This window comes from Idiotropiscis lumnitzeri, chromosome 3 (assembly GCF_059441095.1).
Source record: "Idiotropiscis lumnitzeri isolate Australia: NSW breed Sydney's pygmy pipehorse chromosome 3, RoL_Ilum_1.0, whole genome shotgun sequence".
Lineage (NCBI taxonomy): Eukaryota > Metazoa > Chordata > Actinopteri > Syngnathiformes > Syngnathidae > Idiotropiscis > Idiotropiscis lumnitzeri.
The window spans coordinates 23,027,750-23,044,672 of NC_142393.1; the positions used below are offsets into that span (position 1 = coordinate 23,027,750).

Sequence of the window (16,923 nt, forward strand, 5' to 3'; positions counted from 1 at the left end):
ATTAGGTCAGCATTTCTTTCCCAAAACGGATTAATTGTAATGTATTTATTTTTTATTCATTTATCTCATTAAGTCTTTTATTGACTCATGGTAAATACTAAAAACGAATGCAGCCCTTGAGCACAAAAATGGAGCACCTTGTTCACATTTTCCATGTTAATATTTGTATTTATATGTGATTCTTGGAAAAGTTTACATTTGGCAAATAGTAACTATTATTTTAAGTTGTAGTTCGAGTAACCAAAACAAAAAGTGGTGTACATTGGGCTTCCTCTTGTGATAAAAGAATCAGCCTTATTTACAGTTCAGCACTTTGACCATGCCTAAAGTTAGTTTCTTTTTGGGATAGAAAAAGTCAATTTTTATTTAATGAAAACTCAGCCCTACTAAGCTATATTTTAATAGCGGTCATGAGTACACTGCGTATAAAGTTTGAGATCCACTGATGTCGATCATAAATTATAGCTGATTATGAGTGTTGCTTGCTTTCGTCCTAGTCAGGCCACCCTGCTACAGTGATTAGACAGATCGGTTGCCAGGTCTGCCTTTTGTGTTTCGTCAAAAGAAACAGTTCATCAACCGCTAATTATTTTTTTATGTCATTGTTTGAAGTCAACCAGAAAATATCATTGTTACTTTAAGAAATTCAACCGGAAAATATCTCAGCTAGTGTTTATTACTGACCTCCCCCTCAAAAAGCAATACAACAGCGCCAGCTTTTAATGTCATACTTTGATTACAGTCATGGATGCAAAATTAGAGCACATTTCAAAGTTGGAATTTTTTCAATTTGTAAAAAAAATAAAGTTGACTATTGCGAAAGAAAGCATTTAAAACTTGATAGTATCCTACTTACAAAAACATTTGTTGAAATGTATCAGTTTTTAATTGTATAGCATAGCGTGAATGTCTGCTTATGACAGTGCTTATCAATTCTTTTCGGTTTCGGGTTAAACTCCCATTGAAATTTACCAGAAAATGTCCACCCCTTTTGCAACCTCAATAAATCTAATTTTGAAAACAGAAAAAGAAACAACAAAAAAAATAGAAAAATACAAAAGGAATGCATTATCACACGTATATGAAATGACACTGTGGTAAAATATAAACTTTAAAACCTTCAAAATTGTAGTCAATCACTTTAAAATGAACGGTGTTGCGAGGAGTTCTTTGGAGTGGACTGGTGATGTCAAAAGCTGTCTAGCGGTCTTTGGCAGAGCGCAGGTCTGTGGTTACCGCGTCATGCTGGATGGTTTGGTGTAGCATGAGAGCCAGCAAACCGGCCCGGTTGGTCATGGCGGCCCGCAGATTCCGCTCCTGCTCAAACAGCTCGTCCAATTTGTACCACTGGCAACACAAATATGTGTAAGCAGAGGTGGTAAAAGTACTCAAACTCAGAACTTAAGTAAAGTACATATAATCTACTTTTTTAAAAAATGCTTTCACGTAACTCTTACATACTTTCATTTCTATGCACACAGCGTCTTATAAGACAATTTTGCCCTGTGCTAAGAATATTGCTACAAATTGTCCAGATCTGATTAGAAACTTGAGATCTTTTCCAAATATAAAGTATCAACAGCCTGTCTGACAATCGATTATTAGATTTTTATAACACATATTATTATATTCATTGTTTCAGAGAAAAAGGAGTACATTTTTTTTTTTTTTACACCACTTGTTTTTTCCTCCCTTTTGTTTCTAAATAGATGTACTTGACTTCTGTTCATTATGTTCAGTATGTATGATAATCTTTGCGCTGTTATACTCTTCCAACATTTGATGATTCCCAAATCACCCAAAAGGTGCAAATTTCTGTGGGAACCTGTGCATGTGGTGCGAACACATACAGTACTTTGGACTGTTTCAAACTCCCCCACTGTGCCATATAAATACACACATTTGGACTCTTTTACTGTTTCGAGATGCTGCCATGAACCTCACCAAGAACCTTCACAGGGAGCTTTACATACCACTCGGACCCTCTCCAGGTCCACCTCGGCGCGTCGGAGCTTCTCCCAGCAGTAGTGTTTGTTGCACTTTCTCTTGGAGACCCGACAGAACTCGCCGGTGGGTTCGAAGACATCTTTGACCAGAGGGCAGCCGCACACCTCGTCTGCTGCCACCTGGATGACACACAAACAATATCAAACAAAAAGTGAATACAATTTTGGAATATTGTCATTGTTATTCGCATTTTCTGTAAGCAAAAGGAGGGAAAAAAATTTATTGACCTTTGGATCTCTGGAATGTTCCGGACACAACACCTGTAGCCTCTTGCAGTAGGTTTTGCTCTGAGGGTTGTAGACGTCACAGAACAGGCGTGTTGCTCTGTGTGACATAATAAACATGCCAAATTTTATGATGCGAACCCACTCAGTTGTGCTCAACAGACACAGGAGAGCTACAAGTATTTCAGCTGTGCGACAGATGTGATCCTCTGTGGTACAGGTGTGAATGCACAGAAGATCACATCTGTGTGTGTTCAATACTAGTGTGAGGGCGTGTCGTAGAGTTTTTAAATGTATGGTATAGGTATCTTTGTGTGCGTTATGTGAATGTGTTCTACAGGTGAGATTGCTCGTGTTGCATCGTTGTACGGTGTGCAACTGTTGTGATCGGGTTCTACAGGTTTGATCGTGCTAAATATGGTATCTGTTACGGGTGTTAAGTGCTCTACAGTTGTCCGATAACGTGTGCTAGGTGCGTACTCCAGATGTTATGCGGGTGCTACAGGTGTGACGTGGTGCAGTTGTGTACATATGTGCCAGAGGTGTGACCTGAGGTATAATAGTCCGGGTTTTTTTTTTTTTATTATAGGTAGATTTTCTTTCATTGTGACTTTTGTTTAATAAATAATTCAGTGAGCATTACTTAGTTTTTAGAGCGTGTTTGTTCATCTTTTTGTAGTTTTTATTTATTTCATAATTGCTTTGTTTTAGTTTAGTTATTAGTTTCGCTTTTTTAAAATATATACTGTATACGGAGTATTTCTCGAGTGCAAGAAAAAAAAGGTTACACTCTAATGTGTAAAAGGCCAAACGACTGTTTGACCGTCCTTCTGTATGGCCGTACAGTAATAATTTTTAAATCAACCCTAAAAGCTCATGTAAGATATTAATTTAAAAGTGTTACACATGTGCTATATGTGACATGTGCTACAGATATTACATAAACTTATGCCGATTTTGTGTGCTACAGGCATCGCATGAGCTCCAAGTGTTGAGTTTGCTTGAGATGTTAAATGTGTGCTACTGAGACAGTCATGAGCAGACAGACAGGTAGACATGTAGAAGACGGTTGTGCCAACCCTTCAATCCGCGTGGGGTACATGGATCCAAAGGAAGTCTGACTTTCGTACTATTGGGACAAAGGTGAGCCGGGGTCAGAGACAGTGAAATTGTCTGAATAGGACCCAGGTGGCGGATTATACTGACCTTTGCGTAACACCTCTCCATGTGTCTCAGTGCTACCTTGGGGTTGATCGGATGGCTGCAGGATACGCAGAAAATTTGAAAGTCTGTGTCCTCGCCATCGCCTTCATTGGCCTTGACAGACACAAACAAGCGTGACAGCTGATTAATTTTGTGAATTCTGAAGAGCATTATGTTATTCTATTCAAAAACATGTACCTATTACTGCTCCACCACTTTTTGCCCTTCTAAAACATACTTTTTGCAACCAATTCTAACTTCAAGTCTCGGGTTCTGCTCGGGCACTCAATATCTCAATATCAATTAGGCGGCACGGTGGACGCTGGTTAGCATGTCTGCCTCACAGTTTAGAGGTGCAAGGGTTCTCCTCGTGCCTGTGTGAGTTTTCTCCGGGTACTCTGGTTTCCTCCCACATTCCAAAAATGGATGTCTGTCTTCGTTTGCCCCGCGATTGGCTGACAATCCATTTGGGGTGTACCCCGCCTACTGTCCAAAGACAGCTGGGATAGGCTCCAGTGTACCCGCGACCCTTGTGAGGACAAGCGGCTCAGATAATAGATGGGAAGCAAACCCGTCCCACTTCATTCTGCATGCTGCCGACAGAGTATGATGTCAGATATGCGCCACAATTACAAGCACATAAAATAAAATTTGGAGCACAAAAGCTTGTCTTACTACCAGATACCTTTGAATGGTTTCCTTCCTCTTGATAGATATTTAATTTCTTTATTTCTTTAATCAATTTATTATTTTTTTTATTTTAAATACTTAAAACAATAATTATCGATAGACTAATATGAAATACATTCTTTGTGATTCACTGTGCCTGGGAGGCCATTTGTTTAAAAAGATGTTTATTTAATCTTAAAATGACCGGTTAATTTGACTTTTGCATAGTTGTGTTAACATCTTATTTAAGGTTAAATATTACATTTTAAAATGAAATGATATAGCATGAAAATAATACTAATAAAAATAATCATATTCAATATCTATCGATATTGACTAATATGCACTACTTATCTGATATTGTATCATTATATTGTAATACACTTTTCAACCATATCAGCCAGCCCGACGTTCTAAATCAACAACAACTCAATTAATTCCACAACATTTCAATCTACCGTCAGCTTTGCAGCATTCACACACAATTTCTACAAAAGTGGATTCACTAGTTATGTATTATAATTTGATAATTTTGCATACCTCCTCATCGTGTTGCACCTGGTTGAGTTTAGAGTTGGCGATGATGCCTTCCAGCTCGTGGAAGCGCTTTTCCATCAAAGTGAGACGAAGCCTGGTGGCCTGCTGCTCCTTTCTGATTCGCTCCAACTGTCTCCGCCCCATCTCCTCAGCGACGCAGGGGCTCTGCTGCCACTGCTGGATCCTCTGAGGCACGATCTCATAGATGCGACTGTGTACACCACATACCATCGTGATACAGGCATAATGTATGTGTATAGAAATTTGAAAATGTTATAACAAGGGTAAATGTATGTTGTCGTATTGCAAGTGTGCATGTGGGGTGAGACTCACTTGGCTGCGAGCTTCATGCCACAGTTGTCAGAACAGTACTTGGAGGTGGTCCTGGCTGCTTGGACACAGCCTGGCCCCAGACATTGGCGCAGAGTATTGTCAAGCTCCTTTGCATCAGCCTCTCCGCCACCTCCACCTCCTCTTTCACTGTGCCGCACGCGCCCCCTGTGTCGCTGTTTTGCCTTGTGACGCCGCGCCTCCTCTTTGGGGGTGCAGAGTGATTTCTGTGGATGAAGACATCAGTTACGTGAATGGACTTGTGTGCTACAGGTGTTCCATAAATATAACAGGCATTACATGAATGCTACGGGTGTTACACGTGTGCTACTTGTGTAATAAACATTGTGTGTGCGCTACAGATGTGTGTGTGTGCTAAGCATGAATGATACAGGAATGAAAATGTGTGCTCGTACTACATGTGTTACATATTTTGCAGGTGTGCTACACATGTTCGGGGTGTGCTAAAGGTGTCACGTCTGCTACCAGTGTTTTATGCATCATATTGGTACTCGCCTTCTTCTCTGGCTTCTTTTCTCGTCTCTTCACATGTTTCACCTTCACCGCCTTCTTTCTGAGTGACTCCTCCTCCTCCTCCTCCTCCTCCTCCTCCTCCCCCTCTCCACTGTGCCACAGCTGTAACAGAAACACACGTCAAGGGAAGAAGTGCCAACAGAAATTAGGGCTGCACGATATTTTTAAAATATGCAATATGGATGTTGACAGTAATGATAATGATGTCGATATTACTGCAATATTTAACAAGTACCTAAAAAATTTACATTTTTATTACCGAATGAAAGATTTTGTTTAATGCAGCAAAGTGAGTAACATCAATGTATTTTTACTTAATTAAATGAAATTACCCTAGATATGATACTTAACTTTGCGTCTGACTGGTCAAATTGAGATAAAAGGATACAATTCCATAAAAAATAAATTACATGTCTTTGTGATATGCATATTGCATGGGCCAATAAAGCAATATCAATATTTGTTTGATAACCTCGTTGCACACTGAGCACTCATTGACAATAAAGGGCATTCTGATATATTGTGCAGCGGGGCGGCCCGGCTGGTTAGCACGATGGCCTCACAATACTAAGGTTGTGGGTTTGATTCCGGCACCGGCCTTCCTGTGTGGAGTTTGCATGTTCTCCCGGTGCCTGCGTGGTTTCCTCCGGGTACTTCGGTTTCCTCCCACATTCCAAAAACATGCATGGCAGGTCGATTGGACACTCTAAATTGCCCCTAGGTATGAATGTGAGCGCGGATGGTCGTTCGTCTATGTGTGCCCTGCGATTGGTTGGACACCAATTCAGGGTGTACCCCGCCTACTGGCCGAAGACAGCTTGCATAAGCTGCAGCAACCCCCGCAACCCTTCTGACGAGTGGCGGTACAGATAATGGATGGATGGATATTGTGCAGCCCTAAATGGCCCTGAACCATCCACTGACCATGTCGCTGAATCCAGCAGCTTTGTACTGCTGGTATAGTTCCAGCTCACTTTCACTGAACACATCTTCCTCCTCTTCGTCATCTGTAAGGTGCCCGCTGTCTTTCCTGTGGCGGTCACGTCGCCCTTTTGCACTGCGTCGACTCATCTCCTCTTCTTTGACGCGAAGCATCTTCTGCTCCACACCACGAACATGCCACATCTTTTGCAAAAAACTCACTTAATTTCGTTCACCACAAGCATGCTTCAGGTGTTGCATATATACTTAAAATATTCAATTATATGGGCGCTAGAGGTGTGAATGTGGGTGCTATGTGTTTTATGCTTGCAAGTGTACTATGAACAACAACTACTGTCACTGGGTCAATGTCGTGACCACTCACCCGTGCACGGAACTGACACTGCCTCAGTCGACACTTTTGGCGTATCTTGTTGGGTCCTCCAAACTTCTTCATGTCTTTACAAAAATCACAAGTGGCGCAGTCTTGCGTTCTCAAACAGGCTTCGCACTCGCCGCACATGCGAGCGGACCGTTTGATTTGCTACGTGACACAGGTGAGAAAAAAGAAACAAAAATTAACCTTTGTCAACCGCGTGACATGCTTTGTTCTTGCTTGCTGAGCCACCTGAGAGCTACGCCTGCCGTCACTCATGGACTGAGGGGGTGAGCTCCCATCCTCCTCTGGCTCTGCCAACTTTGTCTTCTTCTGACGATACTTAATCTCCAGAGACGGGTCGCCCTCTGAGACGGACGATTGATAACATGTCACATGCGCTCCTGACCACGCTATTTGATGTGAGTGGTTACATGTAGTGATGGGTAAATGACGCTTCAAATCTGCTTCATGAACCAGTTGTAGTATTTTTAGACTCCAGTAGATGGCACTCTCTCTTCAATATTGGGCTGAAAGCACACTGACTTGCCATTTTTAAAACCTTTATTTAAACCAACAGTGCCATCTACGGGACTCAAAAATACAACAACTGGTTCATGAAGCATTTTTTCCCATCACTAGTTACATGTGGCTTGACATCACTCACATGAAAACAAGTGTGTGTGTGTGCGCGTGTGTGTTGCATGATTTAGTCAATATTTGCGTTCACCTCGACAAGATGGACAGAACCACACTCGAATGGCTTTGGCCGCCTTCTCTGACACGCCCACACAGCTACCATGGAACCATTCGGTGCAGCTGTCGCAGCCTCTGATTGGATGACAATGCACATGTTGATTAGGTAGACTGCACAATAATGTACAGTGCTTAGCAAAACTATTCAAGCACCTGAAATAAGGCCAGCAGTAAACCTCATGTGTTTTATTGCTGACTCTTTCCATTTTCGTGAGGTCTCCATTTTGAATAGTAAGGAGCAGTTAGATGTGTGCTACAAGTGTTATGTGCGCGGTTCAGGTTTTAAATGTGTCTGACAAATGTATTATACGTTCTACAGGTGTCAAACGTGTGCTACAAGTGTTACACGTGCTGCAGGTGTGAACACAAGTGCTCCAGGTATTACATGGACTGCAGGTCGATGTGCGTGTAAAAAGTATTATTTGAGCACTAACATGTACTTCATGTGTGCTAAATGTGTTACATGTGTGAATGAGCCTGATTTAAATCAAAGACTGTTCTAATATCTTTGATTCTTGAATATCAGAATCAGAATCAGAAATCCCTTTATTGTCATTGTACTCAAGTGTGCAACGAGATTAGAGAGCTCCCCTCTCCAGTGCAATACAACAATAATTCAGATAAATATTGTTGTATTGATCTAAACTGAGACATCTGCATAGGCATTTTTGTTATAAACCTTTCACAAAACTACCCACAAGCGCCACACTTCAGCAGCGTTGGTTCGCAAAGCCCGGCGGTAACTTGAGCAAGGTGTTTTGTCCTGAGATAATGTACTCATGCTGTACAGCTAATATGGTACAATATTTGCAGAGTATGCACATTTTTTTTTTCAGTTAACCAAATTGAGTCAATCGAGTTAAAATATTTAACTGAGTAAAAATATTTCAGATTAATTTCCAGAGTTAAAGCTTTAATTTTGACAGCCCTAATTTATGAGCGTAAAATATATGTATACATATATGTGTGTGTGTGTGTGTGTGTGTGGGGGCGTGCAAAATGGCCTATATCGTGATAAAAGAGGGTATATGCTGAGTTGATTACATCATGAAGCAGTTGATATCAGGTCTCCTACAGACACAGTAGACAGGCCCCTTTCGTGTTTCCATGGTAACGTCTCCCCCTTCCTCATCCTCATCCTCATCAGGATGAAGACGTGGCGTCTTTTCCTCCTTTAAGACAAACATATATGTAACGCCTTAGCTTTAAATTTCTTCGCGGCAATTTAGGAAATCACAGCTAATTGGACCGTAAATTAAAAATTATAGAGTTGCATACAGTAAATGAAATGTGTCAAGCATTGGTGTGAGCAAAACCAGCCTCCGCAGGGGCTGGTTCAGCCATGCAATTTGTAATTAAAAGTGAAACAAAAATAGTGGTGACCCACCGGTTATGTTGTGTTAAAGGTTTTATAATTTCTCACTGTCTGAATTGTCGTATAAGTTTCGAAAATTAGTTCTTATTTGTGACTGGATAAGAAAGCCAAAGGAATTGGGATGAGGTAAATAAGAGCCTGTGAATGTGGGAAAGGAAAGGGGTGGAAAGTATCTGGTAAATTATGTTAGGTTTCTGGTTTATTTCCACAGGAATTCAAGATGGGACATTTTGTAAATATTCCAAATTAAAAATTATGGGAATGAATGCAAGTTATTAGGAATTTGTGGGAATTTATGGGAATAGAAGGAATGTTAAAGAACAGTTAACATGTTCAAGCAAAAATCAAAACATTTCAACAAAACATTCAAGGCCATTACAGTAACTTACTATTTGAATGCTTGTAACTAACTAAATCAATGTACCATTGTAAATGGTTGTTTTAGTTAGGATTGCGTTAAAGTATATTTTGCCCAACTATATTTAAGTTCCTTCCTTCTTAAATGATTGGTTTACTCCAGTTTATTCCTGTTAACTTCCAGGGAAAGCATCCAACTCGGAAAATTCCCTGAATTTTTAAACCCTTGTCAGCAAGAGAGCAGCAGGCAAGGTTGGCTGTTGTTATAGTGGTGTGGATAGGGCCCGACCAATTAATCGGCCAGTTGACCAATTACATCAGACGATCGTGGCCAAATAGTTTACCAAAATATATAAAATAGATAAATATATACAATGACATTTGCACATAAGGTCTTGTTTTTTTTGTTTTTGTTTTTTTTACAAGCAACATTTAGGTGAGCAATGCAAGTTATGCAAGGAATTGACTGGATGTCACGATTTTATACCCAACCTAAAGTCACGGTTTGTTTAAAAAACGAATATTAAAAAAAGCATGTTATAAAAACATCGTGCAACATGTCATAATGTGTTGAAAATGACATATATATTACTGGAGCGCGGACGGTTGGCGATTGGCTGGCAAACAATTCAGGGTGTACCCCACCTACTGCCCGAAGCCAGTTGGGATAGGCTCCAACCCCCCCCGCGACTCTTGCGGGACAGATAATGGATGGATATATTACTGGTAATAAACACACATGTGACAACTAATGATGTCCTTATAACTTCATTAATTAAATGCATTGCACAATGCAATAAAGTCCGTGAACTGTAAAAGATAGCTACTTTTTTAAACATTTTTACAGTTGCCACCTGCTATTGGCGGTGAATAGGGAACAGTTCAGATCCCCAATAGTTAAAATATGCATATAATTGACGTCCATTAAAATGTAATGGGAGGAGGGAGATATTTAATGGATTATTCATATTGTTATTAATCAGCAGATTAATCAGTAATATTTTTTTCCTACCAAAAACCAACATCGGCCTAAAAAAAATGTCTATTGTTCGGGCCCTACTAAAGGGCAACAGTGACCCTTCCTGGGTTAAAAAAAAAAAAGACAGTGTTGATGGACCATTTCTTTCATGCTTTCAACACCTACAATACCTAAAGGACCATGAGGAGCATTATAAGCAGCTGCTGCGACTGAACCGCATTTGCTTTACTCTGCAGAGGCAGTTTTGCTTATACGGTAGTTCTGTGTAATCAAATATATAGTGTCGTAATAGCTGAAATCTGCATGTAAATGTTAGTCAACAGTTTCACAATAAGAGTTTGGTTTGGGAAAATTCATTGTATTCCAAGTTAGAAAAAAAAGAGTGAAAACAAATTCATACATCTTCATGTGTTCATTTAATTTTTAAGTAAAAGAAACTAATGGATCTTTATTTGCAATCACTGATCAGTTATGTGTCTATGTCTGTCCTGTGACTAATCTGACGAACAGTTCAGGATGTAATGCTTTCACGTGAGCCCTGAACTTGACCAAACTGAGTTTGTCATCTCTGGTGGAGGGGGAGCAATGACAAATGTGCAGCAAAAGTGAAGTGACAAATAAACCCTATGAAAATGTCTATATAAGTGACGGTTGCAAAAAATATATTTTTTACCTTTTACCTTGAAGTAAACATCAGAATCCGTACTTTTATTTTTTTGTTTAAACAAATAGGTTAAATCCTCACTTTATCCTTAACCAGCGTCTGTTTTACAGAAGTATCGGTTCACACTTCCATTTTTCCTACCTTCGAGAAGATTGAAAATGTGAAGCACGAACAATAAACAATTGCGAGTAGAAGAATGAAGACAAAAATATACGCGAACCAACCGCCATTACGCGATTGGAGTAGTCGTATTTGTTTCTACATTACCGTCACAATACTTACCATCATTTGGTTTGAAGCCAAAATACGCGTTTTATTCCCCAAAATACATGAACATCCTTCTCTTTGTTCGACTTCATCCTCCTTTTCTTCAAAGCATCAGTAGCACCTTTTCTTCTTCTCTTGATGTTTTGCTAAAGCGGAATGACAGCGACACATATAGGTCACAAAATGAGCTACACTTAAAATGCGCTTTGAGGGCGTATCATCGATATGGTTATTTCTTTAAAAAAATGCTTTATTGATGTTTTGAATGTATTAAAAAAAAAACAAAAAAAAAAACATGTAACGTGATTCATAAGTGCCCACCATTAATGGTGCAAAGTGCACTTTATGATCTGCATTAACACATAACCGTCTTTATTTAAAGCAATATTTTCTTAAGAACATGTTTTTACCTCGACTGTCTGTCGCAATTCTTGTTATGACGTGCCCGCAACGAACTGAGGTGGGCGTTCACATAGATACACACACAAGACCACCCGTCAAACTTCGAACTGTGCCACAGACTCAAACACGCACACGCATTGTTGGGGGACAAAGCGCGTGTGGAGGCTGAAGGTTGGTTTTCATTCATATCATTTAATTAACTAAATTACATTTTATAGTTATGATTAATGGATTTGTATATTTTACATTTCTTAATAAATAAACCAAAACCGTAAAATTAGAGAAGTGCTGCATTTATTTAAAAGGAACATATAAAACTGACGTTTTAATGTTTGTAAACAAATAGCAGAGAGTGGGCTGCCCACCCACGAAGTGTGAAATTAAACAACCAAGTCAATCTTTAATTATCTGCCTTTATTTACTGATCTGAGTGAATGCTTCAAAGTTTCGCTATCGCATTTATGACATCTCAGTGTGGCTGATTAATATAATAAATAAACCACACCAAGTTTCTCGGCCAATGATTTGGCATTTAGGCAGGATGGAGTTCGAACGCGAAAGAACTGCTTTTATGGTGACTGAAGTGCTGTCATGTAAAAGCCTAAAGGTAAGCAGAGCTCCTGAGCATAGAACTGTATTACCAGCATTTGCTTCTGATAATTCGTATTTTATAAAGTGAACGTGGCTTCCACAGTTGAAGCGTCCAACAGAGGGCAGTAAAGTGTATACATTTTCTCTCATTTCCTCATGCCTTTGAATGTCATGTTATGGTTAAGTAATTCATTAATTTGTTAATAATGATCGACTCATTATTCTTCATAAAACAATACTTTTTGTCTCTCATTGGCCAGGATGGACGTGGTGACATCAGACGCCTCTGCCGCTGGAGGCGGAGCTATTGAGTACTCCGACCAATCAGAGTGCATCTCCAGCCAGCCGGCAACCAACAGACCATGCCTACTCCCAAGTGCAGGCGAGACAAAAGCATGTGAACAAAATGTTAGCTTGGCATAGGCTACTGACTGACTTCACCCGTCATTTACCTGCAGGCCAGCACACCTCTCTGGAAATTCATAGGGAAGTGGACGTCCAAATAAACACGCCTCACTGTGATGTCATCAGTGATGTCATTACAGATTCCGCCTCAGGTGTGGCCAATTTATCACGGGTACCTCCTCTTCCAGTGGCGCCCACCAATCAGAAACGTCTCTGTCATAGCAAAAGCCACGCCTCCCTCAAGACAAACACCGCCCTCATTAAAGAAGTGACAGAAGAAGGTGCGTGCTATGCTATGCTGTCAGTTGTGTTCACCTCGCATCCTGTTTTTTTTTAATTCATTTAATCTATTCATTTATTGATTTTAAACCATTTTAGGCGTAATGCAAATATAATGAAATTACTTTTGTTTGATTTTGTAATTTCCTGGAATACGTCATTAATCGAGTTTTTGACAAAGGAACAATTTCATTCTATTTGCAAAACAGACGTTTAATATCTTACTGCACTCCAGTGGAGCAAATGATTGACGCAATTTTGTTTTCGGAATTTAAGGTACGGCAGCGTGCTAACGTCCTGTCGCTAAGCTAACTAGAAAGCCTTTATTGTCACATTTTATGGCGCAATTTCAGCAAAAGTTAGGTTATGAAAGCATAAAAAAAGTCAATAATGAAATAATAATAACGACAAGCATATTCTACAAATTGCTGGATGAGGATAAATGTTCCCACTGCTCGAAAGTTTCTGGCTCCTCGTGCCCACAGCTTTGTGATGGAGCGCCTGACCTCGCTATGAAACAAACCCAAATGTAAACATTTAAAGAATTGGTTTTGTTTGTGTTTTTCTCCAGTTGGCACAGTAATGACCCAAAAAAAAAGGTTTATAAAAAAAAAAAAAAAAAAAAAAAAAAAACTATTCAAAAACTACCACTTAACAATCTCCTTGGTTCATAGACATTTGAATGGAAAGCAGTAGATGGCAGCAGGTATGCGCTTCGAACTACGAAATCTGCCTCAAAAAAATAAATCCTAGCAAATAAAATCGAATTATTTTGCAAATAGATATACATAATACATAATGCATAAGCTGCACTTAACATAGTGTCACCTGGTCATCACTTAGTGTGTTTTCTCCATTTTTGGAGGATGTCACTGTGACAGGAAGTTGAAAGAGCAACACACCCATTGCATTTATCAGCAGGACACCTTCAACATGAACCTTATCTCTGTGGGGCATGGGCACGCATGAAAACACGCGCGCACACACACACACGCACACCCCCCCCCCTGCACACACACACACACACACATCCGCAGTGTGTGAAACATTTGGAAGGGATAGTTAAAGTATCATTTCTAAAGTGGCTTTACTGTTGTGTTTTGACTGTCAATGTTAGAAATGAGTTCCCATGCCTCCTGCCTCTCCAGTTATTTTTTAATTCAATATATTTAAGTTTTCATGTACATGCAGGACGTATTTGAATGCAGTCGCTTAAAGTACAAGAGAGTAATTCCTGATTTATTGGGTTGGTTGCATTCTATCACATGCCTACAATAGACAAAATTCCATGAAATGGCATTTTTAAAGCTTCATGCATATACTACGTGCAAAAATCGAACATATTCATGTGAAGTGCAGGTATTATTGTTTGTCCACTTGGGGTCATCATCCAATTGTCCCTCTCTTTAAACCACCTGTTAAGGATTACAATCTATAATGGTGGGAGGCTATATTTGATTGGTTAACGATATTTACTTTATCAAAGGTGTGCAGATGAGTGACTGTTGTGTACGGTACAATAAAGGAAAAAAATCAGAGATGCATGGAACCCTCATTAAGTGAACCTTGCTCTACTAAGGGATGACTGCACATTGTTAGAACTTTAAACTTTTGTTTTGGTAATTTTGGGATCGTCGAGCTGCATAAGAAAGGCCTCTCGCAGTGTGCCATTGCTGCTCAGGTTGGGTGCAGTAGAACATAAAACATTTTTGAAAGATCGTGGTAGACCCAAAAAAATTGCACCTGCACTGAGCTGGAGGATTGGATTGGCTGGCCGTCTTTGAAAATGAAGGCCCTGACTGGTGACAACTGCAGCACAATAACCAACAGACGGCATCTGCGGCAAAAGGGTTTTTAAAAACAAGAAACAAACACAAAGACCTTGTCTCCTTCAACGCAAAACTGCCTGTTTAGAGTTTTCCAGGGAGCATCAAACATGTGGCATTGAAAGTTGGGAAAAAGTTGTTTCCTGTGATGAGAAAAAATGAAAACACTGGCTGAAGCTAGATGACTCTCACGGTCTTTGTGACTGTTTTGGTTCTGCAGTGAGTATACAAAAGACACAACGCATTTACCGTCTTGCCTGGCATTCACTGTCTCTTTTCCTCCACAGACTGCTGCGTTGGCTGCGTACTGGCATGTCTGTTCTGCGAGCTTCCGTCCATATGTTGGGCGGTGGAGAGGTGCATGACGTGCGGAGGGGGCTTGTCCGGCTGCTGCTCGTTCATTGACACCTGCTGCTGGTGCTGCTGCTGCTGTTGCTGGGACGAGGAGTGCGTGTCCCCCTTGGACTGTGGGATACTGGAGGAGTGCTGCAGCTCGGCAGACTGCTTGGAGATTTGTTTGGAGTGTTGTGCCATATGTTTCCCCTCTTAGGGTGTCCAATCGGAGGACTACAGGATGTCACTCCAAATTTCATGTGGAGTCTTGTTTCCTTGGAGACATTACTGAGGGTCATGTGACGTGCCCTTACACAGGCTGCAGAACACTTCATTAAGGAGCAAATACATGCACTAATTTATTTAAGCACAGTTGGATTGTGATTACCACATCTGCTTCATAGTCCAGAGGTTCTGGATTCAAAGAAACTTGGCCTGCCATTGACTGGTGACCATTAAATTAAAGTACTGTGACATTTGGATGGCACAGTGTCAGTTGTTTGTCTCTATGTGCCCTTTGTTCAAGTTCTGTGGAATACCAAGTCAACTCGGTGTGATTGACACGTCAGGGGGTGCGAGCCAGCCCGAAACAGGAAATTTGGATGCAGTTGTCCGTTTTCGGAACATCCAAACAGGAAACAGGAAGTAACTGAAAAGACAACGTGAGCTGACCATAGAGCTAACCTTTGAGAAACGACAGCCAACATTAAAGAATTGCAAACATAAAGGCCTCTTGCAGATCTCATCTGCGCATGTGTGAGTCTGTGAGAATCAAGTGTAAAAAAAAAAAAAAGAAGTCTGCCAAACAACTAGCGGTTTTGTATGACAGTACATAGACGTATACACCTTAAAGCATGAATATGTTCTATGCAAACCCACTGTCAAAACCCGTCATTCCGATACAAAATTGTAGAATTGAAATGACTTGAGATGCGGATCAATTGCTCCTCCTTGGAATGTCTTATGTTGTTTCAGATTTTTCACAGCCGAATTTTGGGATTTTTTTTGGGGGGGGGGGTAAATTTTGGGGGGATTTTTTTTTTTTTACTGTCAAATTTTTGGCAGCTGATTTTGTTTTGCAGGCGGATTATTTACATGTTGAATTTCAATGCTGAAAAAAAAATCAGTTTTAGGATTTTTGATGGTAAAAACATGTAGTGGTAGGATTGAAATTCAAACTCAGATGGGGCAGATTTACTTCCATGGCATAACAAAACTAGCGATTTCAAGTAATGCAACATATCACATGAAACTCGTTGCACACTTGAGTACAATGACAATAAAGGGATTTCTAATTCTAATTCTAAACTATGGTTGGTGAGCTATTAAAATTCTCATGCACAAAGCAAATGACCACAAATGTCCTACTTCTGTGTCATCCTTATGTCCCAGAGTTGCACACATGAACCCTCTTTGCTGCACACGTTGGACAAAATGTAATTAAAAACTTAATTAATCTTAACTGGCCGTGTTCCAGCAGAGGGTGGTCAGTGTGCGGAGGGTTAAACGACACAGTTTAAAATTGGTAAAAAAATATCAACTTTCCAGTGGTTGAAATGGTCGAAGTCATAGTTTTCTCCATCAAATCCCATTCAAAGTTGATAGCAGAAGAAAATCCCTTATCCAAGACCCGGATAGCTGCATATAAATCTATTCCCGCACAGTTCTGACAAATACACGCGTGAGATTCTTAAAGAGACTTGTTAACGCCCTCTTGTGGTCAGTGACAAACCTACATTTACCGCCTTTCATTTAAACTGAAAAAAAACCTTTTTAAAATATATAACGTCTGTGGGTCTCAAATGTGTTATGTTCTTACCCCCCCCCTCCCCACACACTTCCTATTTTTCCCCATGGTGACCTGCATGTGGCAGTGATGCAAGCAAGG

At 40.2% G+C, this 16,923-nt stretch overlaps 2 protein-coding genes across 3 annotated transcripts; one reads left to right on the forward strand and one right to left on the reverse strand.

Moving 5' to 3' along the window:
- Window positions 1-658: 658 nt before the first annotated feature.
- cxxc1a (CXXC finger protein 1a) lies at window positions 659-11,627 on the reverse strand. 2 transcript variants are annotated; one of them, XM_088291962.1, is made up of 15 exons: window positions 11,610-11,627; window positions 11,215-11,345; window positions 8,602-8,729; window positions 7,532-7,632; window positions 7,054-7,169; window positions 6,811-6,969; window positions 6,429-6,602; window positions 5,487-5,606; window positions 4,974-5,197; window positions 4,644-4,851; window positions 3,438-3,548; window positions 3,311-3,360; window positions 2,235-2,331; window positions 1,974-2,126; window positions 659-1,347 (listed from the first exon to the last, which is right to left on the reverse strand). In XM_088291962.1, the coding sequence occupies exons 2-15, from the start codon at window positions 11,218-11,220 to the stop codon at window positions 1,201-1,203; spliced, it is 1,794 nt and encodes a 597-aa protein (XP_088148088.1). In that variant the 5' UTR covers window positions 11,221-11,345; window positions 11,610-11,627; the 3' UTR covers window positions 659-1,200. The 2 variants fall into 2 exon arrangements, with proteins under 2 accessions (XP_088148088.1, XP_088148086.1); XM_088291960.1 differs by having other exon boundaries at window positions 6,429-6,629.
- Window positions 11,628-11,677: 50 nt separating this feature from the next.
- LOC148340464 (myoD family inhibitor domain-containing protein) lies at window positions 11,678-15,778 on the forward strand. Its single transcript, XM_088291188.1, has 4 exons — window positions 11,678-11,772; window positions 12,453-12,574; window positions 12,651-12,878; window positions 14,990-15,778. The coding sequence occupies exons 2-4, from the start codon at window positions 12,454-12,456 to the stop codon at window positions 15,250-15,252; spliced, it is 612 nt and encodes a 203-aa protein (XP_088147314.1). The 5' UTR covers window positions 11,678-11,772; window position 12,453; the 3' UTR covers window positions 15,253-15,778.
- The last annotated feature ends 1,145 nt before the right edge of the window (window positions 15,779-16,923 follow it).